The sequence below is a fragment of the Trypanosoma brucei genome (assembly GCF_000002445.2).
Source record: "Trypanosoma brucei brucei TREU927 chromosome 11 chr11_scaffold01 genomic scaffold, whole genome shotgun sequence".
NCBI classification, from domain to species: domain Eukaryota; phylum Euglenozoa; class Kinetoplastea; order Trypanosomatida; family Trypanosomatidae; genus Trypanosoma; species Trypanosoma brucei.
The window spans coordinates 2,272,291-2,295,921 of record NT_165288.1 but is presented as its reverse complement, the minus strand read 5'-3'; the positions used below and the strand labels follow the sequence as shown (position 1 = coordinate 2,295,921).

At 45.6% G+C, this 23,631-nt stretch overlaps 10 protein-coding genes across 10 annotated transcripts, besides 15 other annotated features; all 10 read right to left on the bottom strand.

The window, feature by feature from the left end:
* Positions 1–371: 371 nt before the first annotated feature.
* Positions 372–398: a microsatellite.
* A 491-nt stretch (positions 399–889) lies between these two features.
* On the bottom strand, positions 890–2,155 carry Tb11.01.0160 (hypothetical protein, conserved; the record flags this gene model as incomplete). The annotated part of the gene is made up of 1 exon (XM_823820.1): positions 890–2,155. The coding sequence occupies one exon, from the start codon at positions 2,153–2,155 to the stop codon at positions 890–892; it is 1,266 nt and encodes a 421-aa protein (XP_828913.1).
* A 137-nt stretch (positions 2,156–2,292) lies between these two features.
* Positions 2,293–2,349: a microsatellite.
* Positions 2,350–3,437: 1,088 nt separating this feature from the next.
* Tb11.01.0170 (NADPH--cytochrome P450 reductase, putative) lies at positions 3,438–5,345 on the bottom strand (the record flags this gene model as incomplete). The annotated part of the gene is made up of 1 exon (XM_823819.1): positions 3,438–5,345. The coding sequence occupies one exon, from the start codon at positions 5,343–5,345 to the stop codon at positions 3,438–3,440; it is 1,908 nt and encodes a 635-aa protein (XP_828912.1).
* Positions 5,346–6,052: 707 nt separating this feature from the next.
* Positions 6,053–8,731, bottom strand: Tb11.01.0180 (hypothetical protein, conserved; the record flags this gene model as incomplete). The annotated part of the gene is made up of 1 exon (XM_823818.1): positions 6,053–8,731. One exon carries the CDS (start codon positions 8,729–8,731, stop codon positions 6,053–6,055), a length of 2,679 nt encoding a protein of 892 aa, XP_828911.1.
* Positions 8,732–9,061: 330 nt separating this feature from the next.
* On the bottom strand, positions 9,062–9,475 carry Tb11.01.0190 (hypothetical protein; the record flags this gene model as incomplete). The annotated part of the gene is made up of 1 exon (XM_823817.1): positions 9,062–9,475. The coding sequence occupies one exon, from the start codon at positions 9,473–9,475 to the stop codon at positions 9,062–9,064; it is 414 nt and encodes a 137-aa protein (XP_828910.1).
* Positions 9,212–9,266: a sequence feature (T-rich).
* A 114-nt stretch (positions 9,476–9,589) lies between the features above and the next one.
* On the bottom strand, positions 9,590–11,254 carry Tb11.01.0200 (katanin, putative; the record flags this gene model as incomplete). Its single annotated transcript, XM_823816.1, has 1 exon — positions 9,590–11,254. The coding sequence occupies one exon, from the start codon at positions 11,252–11,254 to the stop codon at positions 9,590–9,592; it is 1,665 nt and encodes a 554-aa protein (XP_828909.1).
* Positions 11,255–11,528: 274 nt separating this feature from the next.
* Positions 11,529–11,558: a microsatellite.
* A 244-nt stretch (positions 11,559–11,802) lies between these two features.
* On the bottom strand, positions 11,803–12,300 carry Tb11.01.0210 (hypothetical protein; the record flags this gene model as incomplete). The annotated part of the gene is made up of 1 exon (XM_823815.1): positions 11,803–12,300. The coding sequence occupies one exon, from the start codon at positions 12,298–12,300 to the stop codon at positions 11,803–11,805; it is 498 nt and encodes a 165-aa protein (XP_828908.1).
* Positions 12,220–12,258: a sequence feature (AT_rich).
* A 192-nt stretch (positions 12,301–12,492) lies between the features above and the next one.
* Positions 12,493–12,513: a sequence feature (AT_rich).
* Positions 12,514–12,602: 89 nt separating this feature from the next.
* Positions 12,603–12,701: a microsatellite.
* Positions 12,702–12,751: 50 nt separating this feature from the next.
* Positions 12,752–12,793: a sequence feature (T-rich).
* Positions 12,794–12,872: 79 nt separating this feature from the next.
* Positions 12,873–12,951: a sequence feature (T-rich).
* A 174-nt stretch (positions 12,952–13,125) lies between these two features.
* Positions 13,126–13,172: a sequence feature (T-rich).
* A 344-nt stretch (positions 13,173–13,516) lies between these two features.
* Positions 13,517–13,558: a microsatellite.
* A 368-nt stretch (positions 13,559–13,926) lies between these two features.
* On the bottom strand, positions 13,927–15,231 carry Tb11.01.0220 (hypothetical protein, conserved; the record flags this gene model as incomplete). The annotated part of the gene is made up of 1 exon (XM_823814.1): positions 13,927–15,231. The coding sequence occupies one exon, from the start codon at positions 15,229–15,231 to the stop codon at positions 13,927–13,929; it is 1,305 nt and encodes a 434-aa protein (XP_828907.1).
* A 28-nt stretch (positions 15,232–15,259) lies between these two features.
* Positions 15,260–15,288: a sequence feature (AT_rich).
* A 1,007-nt stretch (positions 15,289–16,295) lies between these two features.
* Positions 16,296–17,600, bottom strand: Tb11.01.0230 (hypothetical protein, conserved; the record flags this gene model as incomplete). The annotated part of the gene is made up of 1 exon (XM_823813.1): positions 16,296–17,600. The coding sequence occupies one exon, from the start codon at positions 17,598–17,600 to the stop codon at positions 16,296–16,298; it is 1,305 nt and encodes a 434-aa protein (XP_828906.1).
* Positions 17,601–18,661: 1,061 nt separating this feature from the next.
* Positions 18,662–18,693: a microsatellite.
* A 128-nt stretch (positions 18,694–18,821) lies between these two features.
* Positions 18,822–18,841: a microsatellite.
* A 486-nt stretch (positions 18,842–19,327) lies between these two features.
* On the bottom strand, positions 19,328–20,494 carry Tb11.01.0240 (hypothetical protein, conserved; the record flags this gene model as incomplete). Its single annotated transcript, XM_823812.1, has 1 exon — positions 19,328–20,494. The coding sequence occupies one exon, from the start codon at positions 20,492–20,494 to the stop codon at positions 19,328–19,330; it is 1,167 nt and encodes a 388-aa protein (XP_828905.1).
* A 594-nt stretch (positions 20,495–21,088) lies between these two features.
* Positions 21,089–21,110: a microsatellite.
* A 346-nt stretch (positions 21,111–21,456) lies between these two features.
* Tb11.01.0250 (hypothetical protein, conserved) lies at positions 21,457–23,445 on the bottom strand (the record flags this gene model as incomplete). The annotated part of the gene is made up of 1 exon (XM_823811.1): positions 21,457–23,445. The coding sequence occupies one exon, from the start codon at positions 23,443–23,445 to the stop codon at positions 21,457–21,459; it is 1,989 nt and encodes a 662-aa protein (XP_828904.1).
* Between the last annotated feature and the right edge of the window lie 186 nt (positions 23,446–23,631).

Sequence of the window (23,631 nt, the reverse complement as noted above, 5' to 3'; positions counted from 1 at the left end):
CGCCGAACACAAGTGAGCCCACACACCTGCATGCCACTGTTGCTTTCGGAAGCTTCCGAAACAACCACAACACACACACACACAAGAAGCGGCTCGTCCCCCTTGTTAGCACTCCTATTTATTCCTTTTGTTAGTATTGTTGTTAGTTTAGTACCACTCCCTCACTCGTTTTGTGAAGTGTGCACACCGATGTGGGCATATATCGATATGACAATACTCGCAAGGAAAAAAAAAGACGAAAACAGAGTTCCAGGCAAGGGAAAGATGTTTAAGACCATCACATGAATTCTGTTGTTGCACAATTACACGAGGGTAAATTTTAGGAGGCGGAAAGAACAGCATATAAATGCATTTATGGGTCAGAAAAATGGATATATATATATATATATATATATATACTTTTGTAAATTGCGAGTAGACTTCGATCTATCAACAAAAAAATTTTCACGGAAAGTGGAACCAACACTGGCACCACTATCACCCCCCAAAAAACAAACAAACAAAAACGAAGCAAAGAGGAACCCTTTCTATATAAGTGTAAATAGGCCGAAATACCGCATGGGCACGCCACAGCAAAATTGATATGCACAATCAGTTGGCACATAATAAAGTCTAAGCGCTGCATGTAACCCTCATCTCTGGCGGTCTCGATGATGCCAAAGGAGACTCAAAAGAAAGAAACAAAATACGAGACGCAAAACCGCATAAATGGGTACGGGCTGCTGCCCAACAGTAACAGAGGAGAGGCAAAAAACAAAAAAAAAAGAAAGCCTTCCTTCCCGATATTTCTCTCGTATCGATAATGAGGCGCACCCAGCTTCGCCCAGATCGGGTTACAACAAACGACGCTATCAACGGTAGCGCTCCTACTTTAGGAACTTGATTTCATTCAGTCATGAATGTCGTACCCATATTTGAATGTTTGGGGAAGCATTTTAGTGTGACCCATTACAGCCGCCGACCGGCGACGACGCTCTGCTACCAGTTTCTCATAATCCACTTCTTCTTGCAGAAGTTTCTTCCTGTATTGGAACACACTCACTTCCTTCTCGAGTAATCGTTGTTCTTCTTCCCGCAAAGACGGATCCCTGGACATACGTAATTCATCTGCTTCATTCTGCAAACGCGCCCGCCTCTCCTGCTCCTTAACTATTTGCTTCTGCATTTCCTCCAACCGCTCTTCAAGTATTCGTTTCTGCTTTTGCAGTTCTTCAAGCGCAGACTCCGCCCCACGCTGTTCCTGCTCCACAACTTGCTGTCTCCTTTCGTTGCTGAAGCGCGCATAAGCAATATTAACAGTTTGGTTGAAACTATGCGCGAACTCGTAGAAGTTCCGAATTGTCATGGCCCGATCCCCGTCGCGGTCATCAGCGAACACCCGATATATATCATCAATAGCATCGAAGGGGAAGTCTATATGGCAGGACCGAAAAATGCCCTGAAACTCTCGTGCGGTTAGATAACCTTTCTTGCATGCGTCTCCAATGGAGTAAACAGCCTCTACGTGCTTCCTCACCACTTTATCAGCACGCGCATTAATATCAAACCCCTGCGGAGAACCATTTCCACCAATACATTCAGGAACGCAGCTGCTGCTTGTAACGCGACTCTTTTCCCTCTCTCGGGAGAGACTATACCTGCGGCTCTCCCCACCGCGGCGGGACGAAGAGGCCGTTTGTTGTTGTGTCGTGGGCGTGTGCGGCGAGCTTGTCAAATGACTCACCGTTGCCGTGCTGGCACGTCGGTTGGCATTGGAAGTGTATAACCCATTGAGTCTGCCATCCGTCTGGGGGAAGTGAATGCTGCTGCGAGGTTCCGGTAGCTCCCGCTCAGTGGAAATATCAGCTCGCGTCGCGTTCTTTCGAAAGACATACAATTGATCATACGGGGCCAACTGCTTCTCACTTGTTACTTCCACCCAAGTTCTCGTTTCATCATCGAAGCGCTGGATGCGACGGCAGGTAAAGGGTTCAGAGGGGCGCGTCCGGTATTCGCCACCGTCGACCGTACGTTTTATATCCGTTTCCTCCCCACGAAACAACTGCTCCACGACGCGGTAAAGCTCATCGAGTGACTCGGGAGGCCTCTCGAAGGGCAACGTTACATTTACCTTCTTCCCGCATATATCACTGCATGCCAAGAGGATGAACACCATTCCGCTGCCTAACGGGAACCTCCCGTCGATAGGAGGCCAGTTCTATCAGTTTGTGGGTTCAATGCTCTTCTTCACTTTTTTTTTAAAAAAAATTGTGAAGTTGCGTATGTTTCACAAGGGGTTGGCTGTCTTATATATATATATATATGTATATATGTGTGTTTGTGTGTGTGTGTATATATATGTGTGTATGTGAGTTTCTTTTCCGTCACTTCAACTATTTCTGCACGATGTCTTCCCCTTTTTCCTTTTTACACCCTATGAGAAAGAGAAGCCCAGTTAATACATGATAGAAATATTACATATACTTTTGTATGTATATATTTCCCTCTGAATTAAAACCAATTAAACCTTCAACCAGTGACTAACCAAATATTATCATTCGCGTAATTGAATACACCCGCATTTTCTTTTGTCAGAAAAAAAAAGATTATTGACCTCACTTCGACGCTGTTTACTTCCTTAATTGTAGTTACTACAACAACCGATATGCTCATTTTTGGCATTGAGTTCAACTTGCTGAAAGCAGCAAGTTTGGTTACAAGCAGTAATGCAAGGAAAGGTAGCAGCACTCGCCGCCCCCTCGCACAGTTAGAAGCATGTTGATAGGCGGGTCAACCAACTCCCAACGGAAAAACATTTACCAACACGTCCCGCAAAAAGAAAAAAAAGGAAAATCATCGACGGGCCCTCTATTTACCTTTCCCCCTCTTGTTGCAACAATGGTCAATACCAACGATGAAAATTAAAAGAAGAGAAAGCACTTACGCACGCGTGGCAGTAAGCACCCGTTCTCCCTTCACTTCCAACATCGCAGTTCATTCATTAAACCCAGAAAATGCGCCTATCAGTTTAATGACGTAGCCAAACGTGCAAGGATTAAAACACCCAAGGCGTCCCCACCGGGCCACGAGCATTTCTTACCTCCTCCGTCCCTTTTCGCCGAACAAACTAAAATGATTTCACAATCAATCAATTCTCCAACACCGCCCCAACACCTTAAACACACCAAGCGGCAGCAGAGTTAGAACTGAGAAACCATCCGGTTGCCCCGAGAAAGGGTACAAACGTGCACGCCGTCAGCACATACTACCATTGGCATCGAAACCGTTGCGACAAACAAATATAAACCGGCAGGAACCGATAGGAAATTTACGGAAGTAAAACTGTGAGCGTGCGTTATTCCAAAGCACTGGCAACGCATGAGAAAGTGGGTGTGGATATGCACAATTACCGATGGGTCGACGTCCTCCACCATCATCGGGCCCAAACCACATAACACTCACGCCGTCCAGACATCCTTCAAATACCGTTCATCAGTTGCGAGTTTCTCAAGCAATGCCGTCGCCTCATCCTCCTTCATTGCACCATATTTCTGCGCGATGTCCAGTAGCTGCCTCTCGACATCCCTCGCCATATTCTTTGCATCCCCGCATACGTAAACATTTCCTCCTCTGCTGATTATTTCCCATACTTCCTTCCCGCGTGCCGCTAAGCGGTGCTGCACATAAACTTTATCCGCTTGTTCTCTGCTGTAAGCAACATCCCGCACGGAGAGTGCCCCATTCGATAGACACTTCTCCATAAAGTCGGCATATATATGATCCTCCTCACGCCTCCTGCAACCAAAAAACAAAAGTGCATCACCAACTTTGTTACCCTTTTCCAGCCACGCGCTACGGCGGTGGAGAAATCCAATAAAAGGCGCTACACCCGTGCCCGGGCCAATCATGATGATTGGTCGATCCTCGGCTTGAAGCGGAAGGTGGAAGTTCGATTTTCGCACAAATACGGGAATGTTTTGACCCACGGCTGCCTGCTGAAGCAAATTTGTGCAGAGGCCACCCTCGACCACAGCAACAGTAATGGCCACACTCGTCGGGTGGGTCAGAGAATCAGACGAAATGGAAAAATACCGTGGGGCAATCCGCGGCATCATCTCCAAGAAGAAACTCAGCGGGGGAGACATCGACTTGAATCGCTGCAAAAAGCCAAGGACAGTCCTTAACTCCAAAACAAGCTTGCCATACGCCTCCACCGACTCGGGTTCAGTACTCAGCAGTTTTAACAAGGTGTCCTTTTCAACGGGATCAGTGCAATAGTGGGCGAAAGCACGCAAAGTAGACTTCTTGGGGGGCCCGGCAAGATCGATGTACCACGTGAGTGCGGTGCGAATCGACGCGCGACAAGGAAAAACACACTCGCCAGTATTTTTATTTTCTAACGAGATGACCTGACTTGATTCTTGCTCGCTCACGCCCAACACCCGCAGATAAGTGTTCACCATTTCGCTGGGGTTACTAGGAAGAACACCGAGGTGGTCACCAGCCTGGTAGGAGATAACAGTTTCTGATGTATCAAACTCAATCAACCTTGTACTTCTTCCGGTAGCATTGCTCAGCAGCTCCTTGTTCACCTTCACTGGTGCCCAAGAAGGCAATCGTTGTGTTGGTTCCAGTCCCGGGTCCGCTTTCGGAAACGGCAACGGGGCTTCATCCGAAGATTCCAATGCTTTCATGCAGCATTCCGGAGCTACCGGCCCCTCTTCGCCCGATTTTACATCAAGTGCAAGCTCAGTGCTCAGTGCTGGCCAAAGTCCGGAACGCCATTTGTCGAAATCTTCTTCAATGTCATCACTGTAATCGCCGCGACCAAGGGGATAGAAACGCTGAGCGCCTAACTCAGACATGCGGCGGTCCACTGTGATGCCTTCACGGCAGAAATTGACGTATTGCCTGTCGCCAAGGCCGAACACCGTGTACCTCACCCCACTCAATTCCTCTCCCATCACGCGAGAATCACTCATTAACCAATCGTGGAACTCAACCATAGGGTCTGTGGGCTCACCATCACCATAGGTGGCACATACGATAATTACACGCTTCTCCTTGACAAGATTGGAAGCCTGATACTTCTCAATATCAAGTACTTTCAAGGGAAAGCCACGTCGTGAACCTTCTCGTGTAAGGTTCCTCGCAAACATTTCAGCAGTGCCAGTTTGTGAGCCATAAAGGACCAAGACCCTTCCATCCACTTCCATAAGCTTTGAGTTTGCATGCTTTGACAACAATGGTTCGTTGTGCATATCATCGTCTTTAGACTTACGGGTGCAAATGCTCACAAACAACCACGTGAGCATCACGACACCGATGGCCGACACCACTAATAGCATTATTGCTTTGGTCTCCATGATATAAAAAATTTAAAAAAGATGACAAAACGTTTATGCTAGACAACAAATGAACAGAAGAAAACTGCTCGGCAGAAAGTTAAAAGCCGATAGCCACTTACCTCACCGGTAATCACACATATACACGATATTAGGAATAAAGAGAAACATCTAGAAACTACACGAATAGCTGCGGGGCACAGGAAACCCCCACCGTGCGATACAGATACAATTGATGATGGCATCAACCCCTATCAGCGCTCAACTTTAATCCAGCAGAATCAGCATAACATGAGAGTAGCCACCATCTTCATTAGTCCCATATTTCTTTTCCGTGGAGAACAATGACCTGCCGAGCATGCGACGGATCAGTTCCAGTTGGACGACGGGCTCCTGGCCACCCAAACCGCCCCCTTTACCCAAACGAAAAGGTTAAAAAACGTCAAGGAACAGTCTACGCATCTACTGAATAAACAACTCTAACAACAATGAAGGAGGCTCCCACCGCACCCACACGGAAAATTAAAAGAAAAACAAGCCTATGCTTGCCCGGCGCCCATTCGTACTCGGGCAGGTGCGCGTGTTGCAAATACACACGCGCATCTTGACGATACCGATGGTATGCTTGTTGTCCTTTTTGTCATATAGCCACTGGTAAATTATGTGTCTCCTCCTCCTCTGTGACCCTTGCCTTTTCCCACCTTTCTTCACTTTATTATACTTTCTTCTCACCTTTTCTTGTACTGGCTGTGAATAGAGTCTCGCATCTCCGAGACACTGTTTTTCGTTCGTTGCAGTTCTTCAGTCTTCTCCTTTAAGCGCGTCCGCTCCCGAGCCAGCTGTGCCTCCAACTTCTGTTGGGCTTCACGCTGTGTCGCTAAACGCTTGCTGTGGTTCTCAGCATCGCGCTTCAACTTTTCCTGTGATTCCTCCAACTGTTCTTTGACGTTGGCAAAAACTGACTTCTGTCGTTCAATTTTCTTTTGTATGTTCTTCATTGTCGATTCGGCTTTGGTTCTCTCGGCCGCTAGGATCGCCTCCCTCTCAGTGATGGCATTAACAATGCTGAAGAGAAACGCAGTCGTCTCATGAGTGAGCAGCACGACGTCCGCACTCTCTCCACCCAAATCCTCAACAACGTGTTGCCGCTGGAGCATCCATGTTTCCCCGAGTGGCCCCATCTTCATATCATTGTAGCAGCCATCATCGAGTCCGGTAGGAGGTGAGGCGCCATCGACACAAAGGTCGCAATCCTCCTCTTCGCGGTACAAGCGCGGATCCTCCAAGAGGGCAACTTCACGCTGGCGACGTTCCTCACGTACACGCTCCTCCTCCCTTCGCCGGGCTTCTTCTAATAACTTTTTATAGCTGTGATATAGGCGCTCTACCGAGTCATCGGCATCCTGCAACAGCACGCGGCGGTGGCTCTCCTCAGCTGCGACAATTTCATATAATTGCGCCTTCAGCAGTTCCTGGGCCTCCTTCTTAAAGAACCGCTCCTGCATCAAGAACATCGTTGTAATACTTTCCCTGTTTCCAACCTCCTGCTGAGTTAAATGGCTGCGGTGCTCTGTCTCGGTGTTAAGAATATCAACTACCCTGCGGTGAATCTCTTCCCTAAGGGACCGTTCCTCATCATCCCGCAATGTTCCTAACAGAAGGCGCAGCGCCTCCTCTTCCTGCTTCACGATACCCTCCTTTGCATGGAAAGCTCGCTGCTGGAGCTTCGTCAGTGCCTCCATTCGCTGCTGAACTTGCGAGTAACAGGTCTCCAGCCCCTCACCAAAGCGCCAGGAGAGCTCCTCCCGTGCGTTGCGCTCCATATCCACCCAACGGTTGCGGTGAGTGGTTTCGGCCGTAGCTAGGCTCTGCCTTGCGCTTTCCTTGTGATCAACCCACCGCCGCACAGCGTCTTCATGTTCCGCCTTCTGAGAGACTAGGGAAAAGCGCTCCTCGTGTTCGAGTAGCAGCATCTGACTTTTCTCCTCTAATGCAGTCTCAATGATCTCGCGCAGCTTCCGTTCCTTGTGCCGAAGCCATGAAGCAGTTTCAGCCTCCTGCTGCTGCATAAGATGCACGATTGCGCCGCGCGCCTTCTCTTCCTCGGAGAAGAGCAGTTGTACATGTTGAAGAAGTGTATTTTCTGCGCTAATGATCGCCTTTTCCCTCTCCAACATCCATTGGTAGCGGAGTTCTCTTTCGTGGTGTTCCTGAGTTTTCAGGAGTGCGAGGGCTGCCTCCTCCTCTTTCATTATATCTTGCAGAGAAGCAACGGCAGCATGAAATTCTTCCTCACGCCGTCGTCGCTTAAAGGACTCTGCCTCGCAAGCCTTTTCTCTGTCACGCCTACATTCGAGGAAGAGAGCACTGTAAGCATCCGTGGCCTCTTGGCATATTACACCCCTTGCTGACGCTTCCTGTTGCATCACAGCAGCGCGTCGCTGTTGGAAGAATCGCATGTTTTCTTCCAAAAAGTCGTTTTCCTCCTCAAAAAGACTGTGCAAACGTTGTCTGGCATTCTCTTCCTCCAGTAGCAGCTCATCTCTTCGCTTCAACACGATTTCGAAACAGCGAGTGCGCTCTTGAAAACATTTTTCGAGATTTTGAACGGTCTCCGCCATGGCACACTCCAGCGCCTCTACACCTTGCATCCACGCATCTGCAACCGACTCGCGGCTAGCCCAGAATAACTCAAAGAATTCGAGCCTGCTCTTCTCATTGTTTTCCATAACCTTCAAGGCTTCTAACTCAATGCTCAATAGTGACGCCCGCGCTGCCGCTTCGTTGTTAACAAGAGTTCTCCGGAATGCCACCTCACGGCTCTGCAAACCGAGTAGGTGGAATACTGTGTTATGCCATGTTCCTAACATCCTTGTCGCACGTTCTGCTGAAGCGTAGAACTTCAGCCGCTCCTCCCGCTCACGCTGAACTAGAGCAAGCAGAACCATATACTTGTCACTAAGAGCCATACCCTCCACCCATTCCTTCCGCTCCAACGCTGAAAGGTTCTCGCGTCCCCTCACCTCATCGAGGGTCACACGAAGAAGATACTTGTCAGTATGCGCAGCCCTTTTGATGATACGCATCTTCGAGTACCATTCCTCAGCGATACACCGGCGGTGTCTTTCCTCTTCACGGCCAGCCTCATCTAATGCTTTCAGTTGTTTGCAGCGAACATAAGGAGTGTTAAGCAATAAGGTGTCAAGGTTCTTCCGCCTCAGTTCCGGGTCCACTCGAAGGCTGCGGCACTCACACAAGGACCGCAAACGTCCGCAAGCGATGCAACGACTGCTCGATACAATTTGCCAACTGTTTGAACTTCCATGAGTTGATTCACTTCTAGGGCGTTTCTGGGCGTTTCCTCTCCCACTGTTCTCATCATACCCGCTGTGGTGCGAATCAGACATGCCGATCACGGCCCGCTTATATCTTTTACTTTCCCCGGCTCACACTGCAGTGTTTTGTATAGTGAGACTCCAATGTGTCCTGTTAAAGACAAAAATGTAAAAGCAATTAATTGGTAAGTTTGTTTGTGCTTTTTTTTTTAAAGTCGGTGGGGATTATTGTGACAACACAACAACGACAACAGCAGAGGCTGAAACAGTTACCAGCAAAATATATCACGTACATGACAATTCAAGTCATTGGAAAATTCACAACGATACACGCTTTCCTGTTGTTGTAGTTGGCTGTTTTTTTTTGGGGGGGGAGGGGGAGATAGAAGGGGAAGGAAACACCTAAACATACGGGAGCAACAATATATTGTTTTTATTTATTTGCTCTTCGACTAAATATAAATCACTACCAAAACGAGGAAATGAATTGCAGGACGACAAACACGGAACGTTTCTGGCTCTCCATCTCGGCATCTTCACATACCTACGTACAAAAGAAAAAAGATAACAATACCAATAAAAAACTAAAAAAAAAACAAAAAAGAAACGACACTCTCCGCATCGCGTTATATGCAGATCGACGTCTGCAAAGCCACAGTTTACAGTATCCCTGTGGTGAAGTGCTCGATTGCCGTCTTTATTTCCCTCCTCGTGGCCTTCGCCACCTTTTTTTTTAAATACACAAACGCTTGCTTCTTTCGCCTTCCTAATCCGTTTCCATGCAGCAAACCACTGGGGAAATCCATTGGCTTCCATTTCGCCCTGAGGGAGAACAAATAACAGCAGCCGTAGTCGTAGTGGTCGTTGTAATGATATAATAATAATAATACGAGTAAGCAATGATATAACTACAATGCACCAATGAGTGCTCTAAACATTTACCTCGAACTCCTTCTTCCACTTCTCAAATTTTTTAATTTGCTCTACGTTAATACTACTGGGAACATTTCTGACAGCATTTAAGAAATCATCCATTGTGATGGGTTGTTCAGCAACCAACTTCCCAATCTCCGCCGCACGCCTTTTCACTTCTGTCTTGTCCATCTCCTCCATGAAACGCCGCATCGTCATCATGGCTGCATCACGAACTAAATTCGTTAGATCCGCACAGCTGTAGTAGCGCCCTTCAAGCATCTTGGACAACTTATCAAAGTCAACATCCGGGGACAGTTTTAAAGTCTTCGTGTTGATACGGAACAGCTCCAGACGATCCTTATAGTCGGGAAGGGGTATATAAATACGCTTCTCCAGGCGCCGGCGCATCGCTTCATCGATCGACCACGGATGGTTCGTGGCCCCGAGTACCATAACAGTTTTTCCAGGATCCACGCTTAACCCATCCATTTGTGCCAAGAGTGTCCCCTTTGCACGCCGTGAAGCCTCATGCTCACTGCTCTCGCCACGTTGGCTACACACGGCGTCAATTTCGTCCACAAAGATTGTGCTAGGCGCGTAGTGCCGCGCCATTTCGAAGAGCACGCGGATAAGTTTCTCGCTGTCCCCGCGCCATTTACTCGTCAGTGTGGCGGGTGAAATATTGAAGAACGTTGTGTTACATTCCGCCGCTACTGCCTTCGCAAGCATCGTCTTGCCCGTACCCGGTGGACCATACAACAGAACACCCTTCCAAGGCCGTCGAATGCCTTGATAATACTCCGGCATCAGCACGGGGTACACCACGGCTTCCTCCAGCAGTCCCTTGGCGTCCTGCAAACCAGCAACATCCTCCCAACCAACACTAAGCGATCCTACATGCATGTCAGCTTCTATGAGTGCCACAAGCTCTTCCTCCCCACTACGCGGTACAAATCGTGGAACTGAAGAACGTGGCATTTGTCCCCGCGTGGCATTTTCCTTCGGACGTTCAACACGTCGTGGAGCTATCTTTGCCTTGGGTGGAACCGTTTGAGAGCCATTGGTAAGACTTGCTGTGTTGCTCGATGTGATGACCGGGCGACGCCGGACTACGGGTGATGCAAACCTTTGAGCCGGTTGTGGATTTACCGCTTTGCTTTTTCGGATTACGGGTCCCTCTGGTGGGCCAAATCGATCCTTATCGCCATACAGCAGTTGATTACGAGTAGAGGGGTTGCTTTCGAACAACGATTGGGAAGCTAACCTACTTAAATTCGGTGGGACGGATTTTGTGATGTGAAGAGTCGTCAGACGGGCCGCCTTGCCTGCACCCCGGTCACTCTGTCCATTTTCTTCCCCGCCACAAATCGGTTTGAACTCCTCCTGCTGTTTCCTCCATTGTTGCCGATCGATTCGTGCCGCCTCGCTTGGGTTCACGAATGCTCGTAACTCGTCCTGAATTGCGCGTACAAGTGCCCCCTCCTCAGCTATCCTTTCCTTAACTTGCTTCCATTTTTTATGTTCCTGCTTATCTTTGCACGAATCAAGATATGCGTCAAAGTCCTTGTCAAGGCTGTTGTAAATAGCGAGGGCCAACTCATAGTTGGAGTATAGAGCGTATCGACGCGCTACACTGACCGAGTTCTTGCTATTCACCAGCACGTCATTAGATGTGCTCATATCACTCCTTCTACACTTTGAGGGTTAGCAGTAAATAGCAAAAATTGAGAAGTTAAGAAAGAAGATAAAAAACACATTAAAGAAGAGATATATAATTGAATGACACGAGCGCTAAAGAGATGGGTGGAGTGTGCATGCGCACCTTAAATAACGTAGCTTTCTCAAATTTTATAACGGATAAATAAATAACGGATTTCTTTCTTTTTAGAGTTGGAAAGCCTCATGTGACGGAAACAACATCGTATTGCAGGCGGGAAAGCCGATCCATTTAAAAATATATATATATATATATATATATATATATTTGTTTCTAATCGGATGACTCAAACGACTTTTGGTTCAGTTACTTCAGGTTACGCTCGGTAATCTACCCTTTCCTCTGTAATTGAATGAACCACAAACATTGTTTCCCCAGACTCCCTCCTCCTAACCAAAGCACACACACAAAAAAAAACGCAAAGACAAAATGAAAAAAAAAACTCCCACATTTGCTTTCGCTCCCCGGCGCATATATAAGTATAAATACATATTACATTTTTCTTTTCTTTTCACTTGATGGAAGGGCCGTAGAATTCTTTTTTTTTTTTTTGCTCACAGTTCTTGCTGATCACTGATAATTCATACGAACGCTTCCCCGATGGAAGGACGCGAAACGGTAACGCAAGCAATGAGGAAGTGAAATACGGGGGGGGAGAAGGGGAAACAAAGCGAGACAAAAAAAGGGATGATACATTGAAAAAAAAAACAAAAAAAAAAGGAAGGACAACACAACGACAAAAAGACGTCATTAATACATCAACGATTTGACAAAGAAAAGGGTGAAAGAAAAATATAATTAAGAAGTGAGGGAAGAAAACAAAACAAAACAAAAAAGCAAATCGCGCCACGTGGCAATAAGAACGGGACCCGGACACATGGAAAGGGAACCACAAACGACAGACAATCATAGCAATCATAACAACAACATTATAAATATAAATATATAATATCATATTATTTTTTTTCCTTTTTAAATCTTTATCGATGAAGAGAACGAGAGGAGACATCACACGAGAGGATACAGACGAAAAAAAAAACACGAAAAAGATAGAAGACTGAAGCCGTTAACAATTTAAAACAGAGACAATAAACAGTAAGATTGGAATATATGAGAGGAGAAACAACTCGGTTTCCGCATCTTCATGTGGCAGTTAGGATATTTATCCAAATTCTGTGTTGGTAAAGTAATCCAACATACCAAATTAAATATATAAATATATGCACGGGCATGTATTGCTGTCTTTCTGCATAAATAATAATGAATAAGAGAAAGTTCCATTGTACCCTTAAGAAAAGGGGTGGAAACCAAATAAATATTATTAATACATATATATATTTATATATATTTATGCATTTATACATTCGTGTGCATTCTGCATTTGAATATATAGTTAAATATAAGAATATAAACAACCTGTCAAGTTACTGAACGGAAAAATTTAAGCAAACAACTTTCAAAAAAAAAAAGGAAAGGAAAGGAAAGGAGAAAAGAAAAAAAAATTATTTAGCAAGTGGTGTGAACGCAGTTAAGTGGCGGAAGGGGCGAGAAGGATAAAACAAAAAAAAGTGTAAAAGTAAGAAGAAAAGGAAAAGGAAGAGAAAAGGGAAGAAAAGGGAAGGGAAGGGAACAAAAAGAAAAAAGAAAAAAGAAAAAAGAAAATGAAGTTACAACAGGAGGTTACAAACTTAGAAAAAGAAACTGAAGGCTATGTTTAATTGTCGAAACAGTGTCAAGTGACGGTTTGAACGCCCGACTGCCAAAGGGAATGGAAGAGGGAGGACGCGGCCCTCGGCGTATTGTCCGCTTGAGTTTTGGCCATCGAGTCCGACCGAACAAAACCAAAAACAAAAATATAAAAGGAAAAAAAAGAAAGAAAAACGCGGCCTCAGCGCCTGGCGAGGTCCGATTTCCGAAGCCTTTTTTAGGCTCTTTTATTATTAGTTCCTTCTCGCAGTTACTTTAGTCCTTCCCGGCCACGTCACAGTGAGAAACACACAACACATACATAAAATGAAATACGGGTTTGGCAGCGCAGGGCCTAAAAGAAAAAAAAAAAGGAATGTAACATATTGTAGAAAGAAGGAAAAAAAAAAGAGAGGAAAAATTCAAAAGAGGGGAGCAGGTAAGGGCGGGGTGTTTTGCATTTATCTTCGTTTCGGATAAAAATTCCCACGGAATAATCTCCGCATTTCAGCTACTCATTCCTTCTCCGCATACATTTAACACACACACACACACACACATACACACACATACAAATACACGCTCTCCTGTTCCCCTCTATCCTTCCTTTTATATCATTCCTCTCTAGACAAAACAAAGCAACAAGAAGAAAAAAAAAGAAAAAAGGGGTGAAAAACTATCTGTTTCACTTACCTTCCCGGGGTCGTTGAAGATTAAAAAAAGTTAAATCGGCGTAGTCTCATCTCCTTTATGTGTGCTCGTACAATCTATCCACGTCAGATACTTAATGCGACGGACTCTGCCTTCTTTTTCTTTTCTTCCTTAAAAAGAAAGGCGCAAAATATTATTGATTATGATAATCCTCGTAAATTTCAACGTCTCGTTCATCTTCGTTCTTCTCCTCTTTCCAGTACATGTTAAACTCTTCGTGGCATAAAGAAATGTTTCTTTACAGAGTGGATTCCAGGATTCGGAAATCAATTTTTTCGGTGAAGTGGTGCATTTGGTAGTGATAATGTTCCTCTCCTGGCCTGTAAGGGCGGTTGCACTCCCCGCATTTGCGGTAGCCAAACACTTCAACCAATTGTCTCATGGTGAAGGTCACCTCAAAGGCGTACGGATTTGACTCCCACGAAGGGAGCCACGGCTTTCCCGTTACCGGGTCGATATTACATTCCGTTTGGTGTTTTGTACTTTTCATGTGACTTCGAAACTCGCCATAGGTTAGAAAGGCTTGTGAGCACTCCTCGAGGGGGCATTGGTAACCAAATACTTCTTCATCATCCGGATCGACATTTTTGTTGGTGGGGGCATATCTGTACAAAAGCTCCCTCACGGCAGGGTTATTGATATCAGCAAACACTTCAAGTAATTCTTTAAGGTATCGAACCGCCGAGCGATTTCCCGCTGTCCGATAGTCCACCTGCCCATATCCGGTCGAGCCCTGCTCTATTAAACCAACCCTTCTTTCTATTCGGCGACGGAGAAGTGCCGGTGGAAGTCCGTGGACGTGGTTTGATTCCTCAATATGTTGCCGGATGTCCGCCCACTCATCAAACAAAAGTCGACAAGTCGGGCACTGATACAAAATGACATATTGACTCCCGTTTGGGCTGCGAGGTGGGCGCTTGGGGAATGGGACGAGGAATTGATCCACTCCGAAACCTTCAACTTCGAATTCACAATCCTTCGGCACCCCTCCTTCATCGCATGGACCTGTTCCCCTTTTCGATCGTAAGCCCCGCCCTTTCCGGTTTTCACTTTTTTTTGTCGTCCAGTGTTCCGCCATCTCATCCAGCATGCCTTCCTCCTGGCAAGTGAGACATTTCACCGTCTTTGGGATGTATTGGTTATGATGCTCGTCGCGAAGATGAATGGCAAGATGCAGGACACACAAGAATGATGTGCCACAATGGCAGCGATACTGATCCCGCGTAAGTACCATCGGATGGTCGATCTTGTAGTCGTTTCTTTCATGGAATATGCCAAGGAATCCGCGATGTTTGGTGCTCATCTCGTGTCGGTGTGGCTGTGACGAACCAAAGTAACTGTGTTTCTTCCCGCACTCAACGCATGCAGCAGAGTAGTGCCAGCTCGTGTCCAGGTGTTTCGTCAGTTTCGTCCACGTACTAATTTCACCGACGCATTTTAGGCAGCGAAAGCCCATGGATTTTTCACCATCCAAAGAGCCGTTCACGGAAAGCTCCGTATTTCCATCCTCTTCGGAAGTACCCATATATCCTCCTACACGCATATACGTTCTCAACAGTATCCTTCAGTGCTTTATATATAAATGAATATAAATATATAAGATGATGTGTGCGTGCGAAATGTACTTTTCCTTCCCCTCTTACTTTTTTGGTCTTGTAACTGACCTCCGATCTCAGAAACACAGCGTAAAGTTGATCCTCCGTTTGCTGATCCCGTTTCTTCTTTTTTCCTGAGGGTGTTAAAAATAGTTTTAATTTACTCCAATTGTGTATATATATATATATATTTGGGGGTGTCGCAGGTGCTGAAGTCGCAAAAGAAAGAAACAAAGAAAAGAAGAAGTTTTCCCGGTAGATTCGGCCTTGTCACGGCTCTCAAAAAGAAACGTCACAGGTGGGAGGAGCGGGAAGAAAGAAACGAGGACTATGATTCGAAAACAATTGGAAAGTAAAGGGAAAAACAATGGAGAACGGCGGAGTTCCACCGCCAAACCGAAGGAACTTTGAAAAAATAGAAAGGCAGAGCCAACAGCAGCAACAGTCGCTGCCAACTTTCCCCTCCTCCCTTCTTCCTCCCAAAGCCTGCAGGTGCATACAAACACACTTGTATGCGATTCATGTATTTATATTTTTTGGAAATAAATAAATGTACAAGTGTAACCACGGGTGCATAAATGAATGTAAATTTATCTGCTTGCTCATTTTCTTAAAGTCTGTTTGAAGAAGCACAACACATCAGTGTCACACAGACATCCCTGCAGCAGCATCACAACAAACAAAAGGGAAGGTGAAGAAGATTGAAAAAAAAAAATGGGACGGAAAATGATACGGTGCATTTGCTCCCCCACTCTCCTCCTTCCGAGAATAGCCACGTGGATATTCGCAGCTAATATACAAGTCAAAGTTTCAGTGGATAATTTTCCTTTTTAGAGGAAAGTGTAGGAGGGACCCCACCTCTGAGCACCGCTGCGACGCACGTCAAAACGTACAAACGCTCGGCTGCGAGCAATAACTAAATCCCTCGCACAGATATAATTTCTTCTAACAAACACGTACAACCACAAATAAAAACGACAACATAAGTGCTTGTGGTGAAGAGAAACGTTACTCAAAGGGTTCGAATCACTATAGGAGATGTTGAGATACTCCGTTGATCAGCTTCCAGGTAGTCCCTAATAATATACAAACGAACAGCCTCCCAAATCATGTTTTTCAACTCCCGCGAAGCCACATGTTGGACCAAATCTTTCACTACAGCAGCCCGCACGCTCGGCATGTTGAGGTTGTTCAATGCATTGGGCAACTGGTGAAGGTGGTCGCGAACACTTCTATACACCTCTGCAAAATCCGGCAGTCGCGGTGCTGGGCGCGTAGCTGTGAAGTTCAGCAGGTAACGAGACCCGACGCGCACGTGATTTGCATTACTAATTATCCGTTCGTCGTCGCCCACTGCACCGTAATCCTTGCTAGAGTCTAACTCGATAAAAAGGTATTCTCTCCCCTCACTGTCGTGCTCTTCAAAAGCAGTTATGTTCACTCCAGTCCCTGGCTCTCTGCGGGCCTCAGGAGATAATTCCTCATCACTCAAGCACCGCACGTCCACACTTACGCCTATCCCTGAAAATATGCGCTCCGCAAAATGTACAATTCGGCCCTTCTCCCCTTCCATGCTGAGGCATAATTTCACAACAGGAAACCTACTGGTATCCAACGTGGTAAACTCATTCAGCTGCATGAGGACAGATTGGTCTAATGAAGCACTAGCTTCTCTCGTGGTGACGGGAGACAGGCTAAATTTTAACGCACGGGGGACTATACTTGTTGGCGATGAGTCCCCTGATGTGTTGCATGTTGACTCGGGTGTGCCAAATACGGGCCACTTATTACCACCTTCACACAACAGGTCTACGGTCACTCTGTAGTTTGACTCACCCAACTTCGAACTCTGTTTCATCGATGCAAGTGAAGTGTATCTTCCCGGTTCCGCTGATGCACTGCACTCGGGCCCCTCGGATAAATCAATAACCATTTTCAGCAGTCTCCCGCCCAACATCCACTTTACATTTTTTCCGGCATCAACCAACTCCGTTGATAATCCACTAAGGGACTGACTGGATTTCCCCACACCCATTTTCTTGAGGGCCCATACGGACAGATTTAACTGAACAGGAAGGTCCCCTATTGCTGCGCCATTGGCAACAGCTATTTGCGTAAGCCGTTCCGTCTCATAGATATCCACAAGCAACGTCAATGACCATTGGTTGTGAAGGATGTAACGGACATTGTTGGCGTTTGGCACGTCTTGAGCTCCCTCCACTTCCAAAGGAGACGGGATTTTTTTCTCCGAAGACGCCTCACGGCTCTTTTTCACCTCTTTTGTTTTTTTCCCCTTACCTACCACTCGCATCATCATTTTATCAATACCTCAAATGTGTTTCCGTCACACTCGCCTATTTGTTATGCCTTATTTACTTTTGATATCTGTACCTGTTATGTAATGTTATCCCCTTCCCTCTATTTCCCTCCTCCTGTTGTATTTCTATCCGATTCTATCGTAAATCCTCAGTTGTTTTTTTTTTTCCACGCCCAACTTAGTCACAAACTAAAACTTATGGGAGCAAGAAGGCAATGTTTGTCCCATCTGTTTATGTTTTTTTTTTAAAAAAAAAGTAAAATGCCAGTGATTACAGTGCACCCCTGATAAAATGCGTGAAGCACCAAAAAAAAAAAATAAAAGGATAAACAAGTCATTTTAGATTACAAATACGCGTATGCCTCTCGGGTACCTGAGCCACTTTTGGTAAAGATGTACGCAATACTTAAATATAAATTTGATAGAAAAAGTTTGGCACGCCGCATTATCCAACTGCATCACCGCAGAAATCTCATGCCTTTCCCCACCGGCCACACGCGCAGAGGGGGAAAAAAGTAACTGGCGGTGGCAAACCACTGATCAATTGTACAAATACGCATGCTGGAATATCGTATCGTTATTTTGATCGCACGCACTCGTCAAGTCATGCTAACAACTAATTCATTTGGTGGGTGGGATCTTAAAGGAATTGCAGCATTTTTTTTTTTAATTTAACGAAAGCAATGCTCATCAACCCACTAATTCATCCCATACATCATTCAAAAAAGAGCAAAACTTACCCCAGTTGCAGCAGTAATTAATGCCTTTCATTCTCTTCTCCACTAGGTGGACATAATAAACGGTATCAGTTCAGTGGGGCATTACGCTAAGTTTTCACTCAAAGTCGTAGAAGTTCCCAGTTTCACTCACTGTCTACCTTTAATATCATTTTCCACCTTTTTCTTTCCCTTCCCACAACGATAGTAATGGAGAAATAAATAAATAAATGTTTAAGCAAAGAGCAGGAACAGTGACCATTGGATGCTTGCTGCAGTGAAGGACAAACTTAAATGTATAAACGCATTTACGGTTTCCCTCCCTTCTCCCTTCATTTTTTTTACTTATTATTATTATATTATTATTATCATTTTTACTCAAAGCAAGCAACAAAAAAAAACAGTGTTGTCGCCGACCGTTTCCTCTGGTTCTCCTCTTTTACTCTAACTTATTTCTCCCGCCGAATACACGAGCATGTTGTGGTGGAAGGGGATCAAGTACATAATATATATATATATATATATCTGAAGGACTGAGACACAAACAACGTTACAAAGAGCACCATTTGAACTAGAAAAATAATGGAGGAATAAACTAACGAAACTTTTAAAAGAATAAACAGAGAAGAAAATCGAAAACGCATACAAATGAAAAAGAAGAAAGGCAGCCCAACAGAATTATGGAACAATGAGGTACGCCGCCCCGGTCCTGTGGGTTAACCAATGAGCTTACGGACGCCAACGTTCGAATATATGATACTTGCTAGACTCGCATTACCTTTTATTACACCTCCCTCTCCCCCTTTTCCTCTCCCTTTTTAAAAAAAAATTTTAACCTAATTTCCCTCTGAGAAAACCCACACCTTCTCTTCTTTTCCCTTTTGCTTTTGCTCTCCCCATTTCAACACAAGCATTAACGTACACATATACGGAGACTCATTTGTGTGAGCACGTTTGCGTTTGCGTTTGTATGCATGCCGACAGTTACCGTCGCTGGAATGCAAAGGGAAGTCAAAACGCCCTCCTATGAAAATGACTAATTATCGCCAACCTCACTTCCTCCTTCATATCATCTTCCTCCGCATTGGCAGTCCCAACTTTTTCAAAAACCTTCCGATAAACCTCTTTAAAGCGTAGGTACGCCAGCTCTTCCGGTGAAAACCCTCCAAGCACCTCCCTAACAGCATCTACTACGGTATCGGATGCAAGTGATACTGGCGACCTATGCGCACAAAAAGTAAACATAACGCCATCTTCCAGAGTGACCCAACCGCCCGTATTGGACACAATGATTGGTTCATTCCAACCTCCATTGTAATGAATATATGTCGGATCAAACCGCACCTCGAGACGGATTCGCTCAGTATTTACCCCTGGTGTCACAGTATATCGTGCCTTGGCATTTCGTGCAGTTAGAGATGGTTTGGCAAAGACGGAGGAATTACTCAAAAGGAGAGTTCTTTTTTTACTGCTCTCATTCTCATATGCTGCGTTTCGTTTCACCCCGCACCGAATACACATGTTGAGGTTAATTACTCCATTGAGTAAATACGGCCTGAGCCGCACCGTGTCACACATCTCGTCGCGACCGCACTCGTATACGATGGTTATCTGTGTTGAGCTCTCCACGTTCATTATGAAACCATTCCCTAAATCAACCTTCTCGCCAACAGGATGGGTGGAGGGCTGAAAGACGGAAGATAATTCCGAAAGGTTTGATGGTGCTCCAAGGGACCGTAAGCAGTTGAAGCTACAATAAATCCCTGTGTTTCCCAATGGTCTGCATCCTCTGCTAGTGGCAAGCACAGTGCCTCGGCCCTTACCAACCTTTTTGGTACCCACATCGTTGAAATCAACCTCAATGCAAAGTATTTTCTCCCCAACCACACTCCGGTAGCAATACAGTCCAAAAACTTCCCTCGTTCGCAGTGGAGCCAAAGTATCTTCATCTAATTGTGGTTTCGTTTCCTTTGCAAAGAATACGTTGAGAACAATGTGGGCTCCTGTAGTGCCTATTGGTCTATTGCCGCACGATGATGCAATAATCACACTCTTTTTTGTCGAAGTGGGGCCGTAATCTCTAGTCAGATCACAAAAGAATTGTATGGTGCTGCCAGTCACGCCGCAAAGAACGTTTTTTGTTGCCAGAAGTGGCAAAGCAGAAGCTAGCGTCGACATATGAGGAAAAAAGTTTACCGTATCACAACCTTCGAGCAAATAACAATAATAATAAAGAATGGAAGCTTCAGACGCTGCACTACCTTGTTAGTTGGTTGATGTAATGGTAATAAATACGTTCGGGTTCCCTCCCTTCTTCCGGATCCCTCCACGTACTAATGGGAAAGCTATTGAACTTCACCAATGACAGATCACTGCTAAGTAAATGAATATATATACATATATATATGTGCGTGTACGTTCATATATGAACCGACAAGTCAATAAGGAAGTGTAAGAGTACACACACCAACAAAAAAAAATCAAAGAATGTATGAGAAATGACAGAAGAGGACGTAGACCGAGGTTCAAAGACGCAGAGGCAATGTTGACGCCAAGCACAGTGAACAAAAAAATAAAAAGTGAGAACGCGTACTCCCACTAAGTGTGAAAATGAATGAAATAACAGTAAATGTATAGGAGGGAAACGGTGCGGAAAAGAGAAGCGCTCATGCCGTATCTGTTTCATCATAATCTATTCTCCACTCACTACGATCACAATCACACATACAGACACATCACATGACACACAAAATAGTGTGGACGGTAGAGAGCATATATATATATATATATATATGCACACACATCACGAGCACAATTTCCGCATGGAGGTGGGCTCTTTTTATCCACCAAAACAAATGCCAAATACTGGGAAAGTGTGAAAGGAAATGTTAGAAAGGGTCTCCATTATTCTTCAATACGGCCATCACCTTGTGTACATCAACAATATATTATTATACATAAAAATACAACTCTACGTACAGGTGAAACCAAACGTTCCACAGAGAGTAGCTGGCCGTGATGGTTAAAGTGTGAGGGACTGGAGAAAGAATTACCCCTCACTACCACACTTGCACATTTTATCTATCCCCCAACACACACATTACACGCAAAACCCAGACAAGAAAGACACAAAATTGTTACTATTTCAGCAGCGTTAACAACACCTGACTTCTCTCTAAAATGCACGCCGAGAGCCGTCTGCCTGTGGATGACTCCCCTGCTCCCGGCATCTGCAGAAGTGCTGCATCGGTCACTTCAAGAGCGGAAGGCAGTTTTACATTCGTTTGCTGCCGAGCTGCGCCGGGAGTACACCTCCCCACGCTGCGGATTGCAAATGGCGTCGGCATTACAAGTTGAGTCTCGGAGTGGAGGATATCTCCGCCACAACTCAAAGGGTCTATTGATAGTACAAGATCCACAGCACCTAACATACCACCATCATGAGTGGCATCCTTTGCTTCCGCCTTTCCCTCAGAAAGAAGAAGTTGCGCCATCGTGTACAGGGGATATTGCTCACTGAAACAGGCATTTATTATAGTATTCAGAGCTTGCAACGCTGCACGCGCCATGTGTCGCACGGTAACCGCTTCAACCAGAGCTGATTCACTACGTAGAGATTGAATGAAAGCCTCCACAACTTTAGAATAAAGCAACGCCGAAGAGACGCCACCTCGCTTGTGGGGAAATGCAACCAAAACAGTGGGGAAACCGTGGCTTGGTGTGAGCACCTCCTGCACTGCTAGCACAGCGGCTAGGCAAAGGCACGAAAAGGTAACTACTCCCTCTCCCAGGGTTGTAAACTCAAGAGGAAATACGCTGGGCATGGCATTCTTTTGTGGGTATGGCCACATGGGTTTGCGATGTTTCCATGGGAGCCAGAGGTTCAAGTGCTCAATCATAGCCGGCTCGTTGGGAGTGGAAACAAAGTATTCATCCTTTGTTTTACCCAATAAGCAACTGGACCTGCCAAGTCGTTCGTGCTCATCCCTCCAATTTATCACTTGCGTGAGGAAATCCACAAGAGATGTGTGATCTGTAATTATTGTGTGCGCCCGCAGAGTAAGAAGTCTTCCATCATCATCTTCCTCCAGTAACATGCCGGTTCGGTACCATCTAGCACGAGGGGAGCCAGCTTCACAGGGGTTTCGCAGCACCACAGTAAAAATGCTGGAGTCCATGATGTCAAGAGCGGCTGCATTAACAGAGTTTGCACGTCTCAACCGATCCATCAGAGCCGCACACTCGGGATTGGCAATTTCGCTCATGTAACCTAACATGTGATGGAATTGAACCAAGTCATTCATGACATCAGGGAGCAGCAACTGCTCACGGAGTGCCTTTTCTGTGGCTTCCGCATGCTCCTTCACGGCACGCAGCAACGACGTGATGTCACCCACATTAATAGCCACACCATTTTCATCAAGCACATTCAGTCGATAAAAGTACAGACCACAGCAAACGAGAATGTGGTTGCTGTTATAACTTGTCAACACCAACTCTTTCAATGATGCCTTTTCATTGCGAATGGAATGAAACAACAACTTTTCAGTTGCTTGGTCACCATTGTTTGAGGATTGTGTGCATACGAAGAGGATGCGTTGTATAGCTTCAGCAATCCCTGACAAGGAATCAGGTACCGAAGAGTTACTATTCATTGAGCAACCCTGCGAGTTTTCATGTGGTGCCGCAAAGCGAAGAGACGAAAAGGGGTATGCGTTGGTACTCAAACACCCTTTGGCTATGTGATCCATCCACCATTGCTCATAAGCAGTAGAATGTAGCGACTCCATCGCTTCTCGCACGCTAGTTACTAAAGTGAAATCAGGGCAACGGTGCACCCTACTCTGCGCATCATTTACCAACGTCAAAATATCTTTTACTACGTTTTCGGGGACGGGATGGCTGTGGAAACGGGATCTCAGTTCCGCAGAGCCAACAGCGCCGTGTGGGCGAAGGGAGTTGAGGTTGACTAAACGACTTTGAAGAGGTCGGTTGGGAGCTACGAATATTTTGTACTCGTTGCTATTAAATTGTCCGTACTCCTTAACCGAACAAAAGTTCAGACCCTTTATGTCAGTTGTAGAATTGGCTGCCGCATTTAACTTCGAGCCCTTCTTCTTTGACGACATAAGTTACAACTGTAAGTCCGAGTGTCCGTTCTGGCGTACCGCTAACAACGAGGCAGGAGCCCTCCTCTTTGTTTTTTCTTTTGTTTTCCTCTCAGTGGGCACAATCAGGGAGGTGGAGAAAAATGCTTTCCTTACAAACACCCTTCTTTGCAGTGCTCCCTCCAGATGGCAGTATAGTTTTGTTGA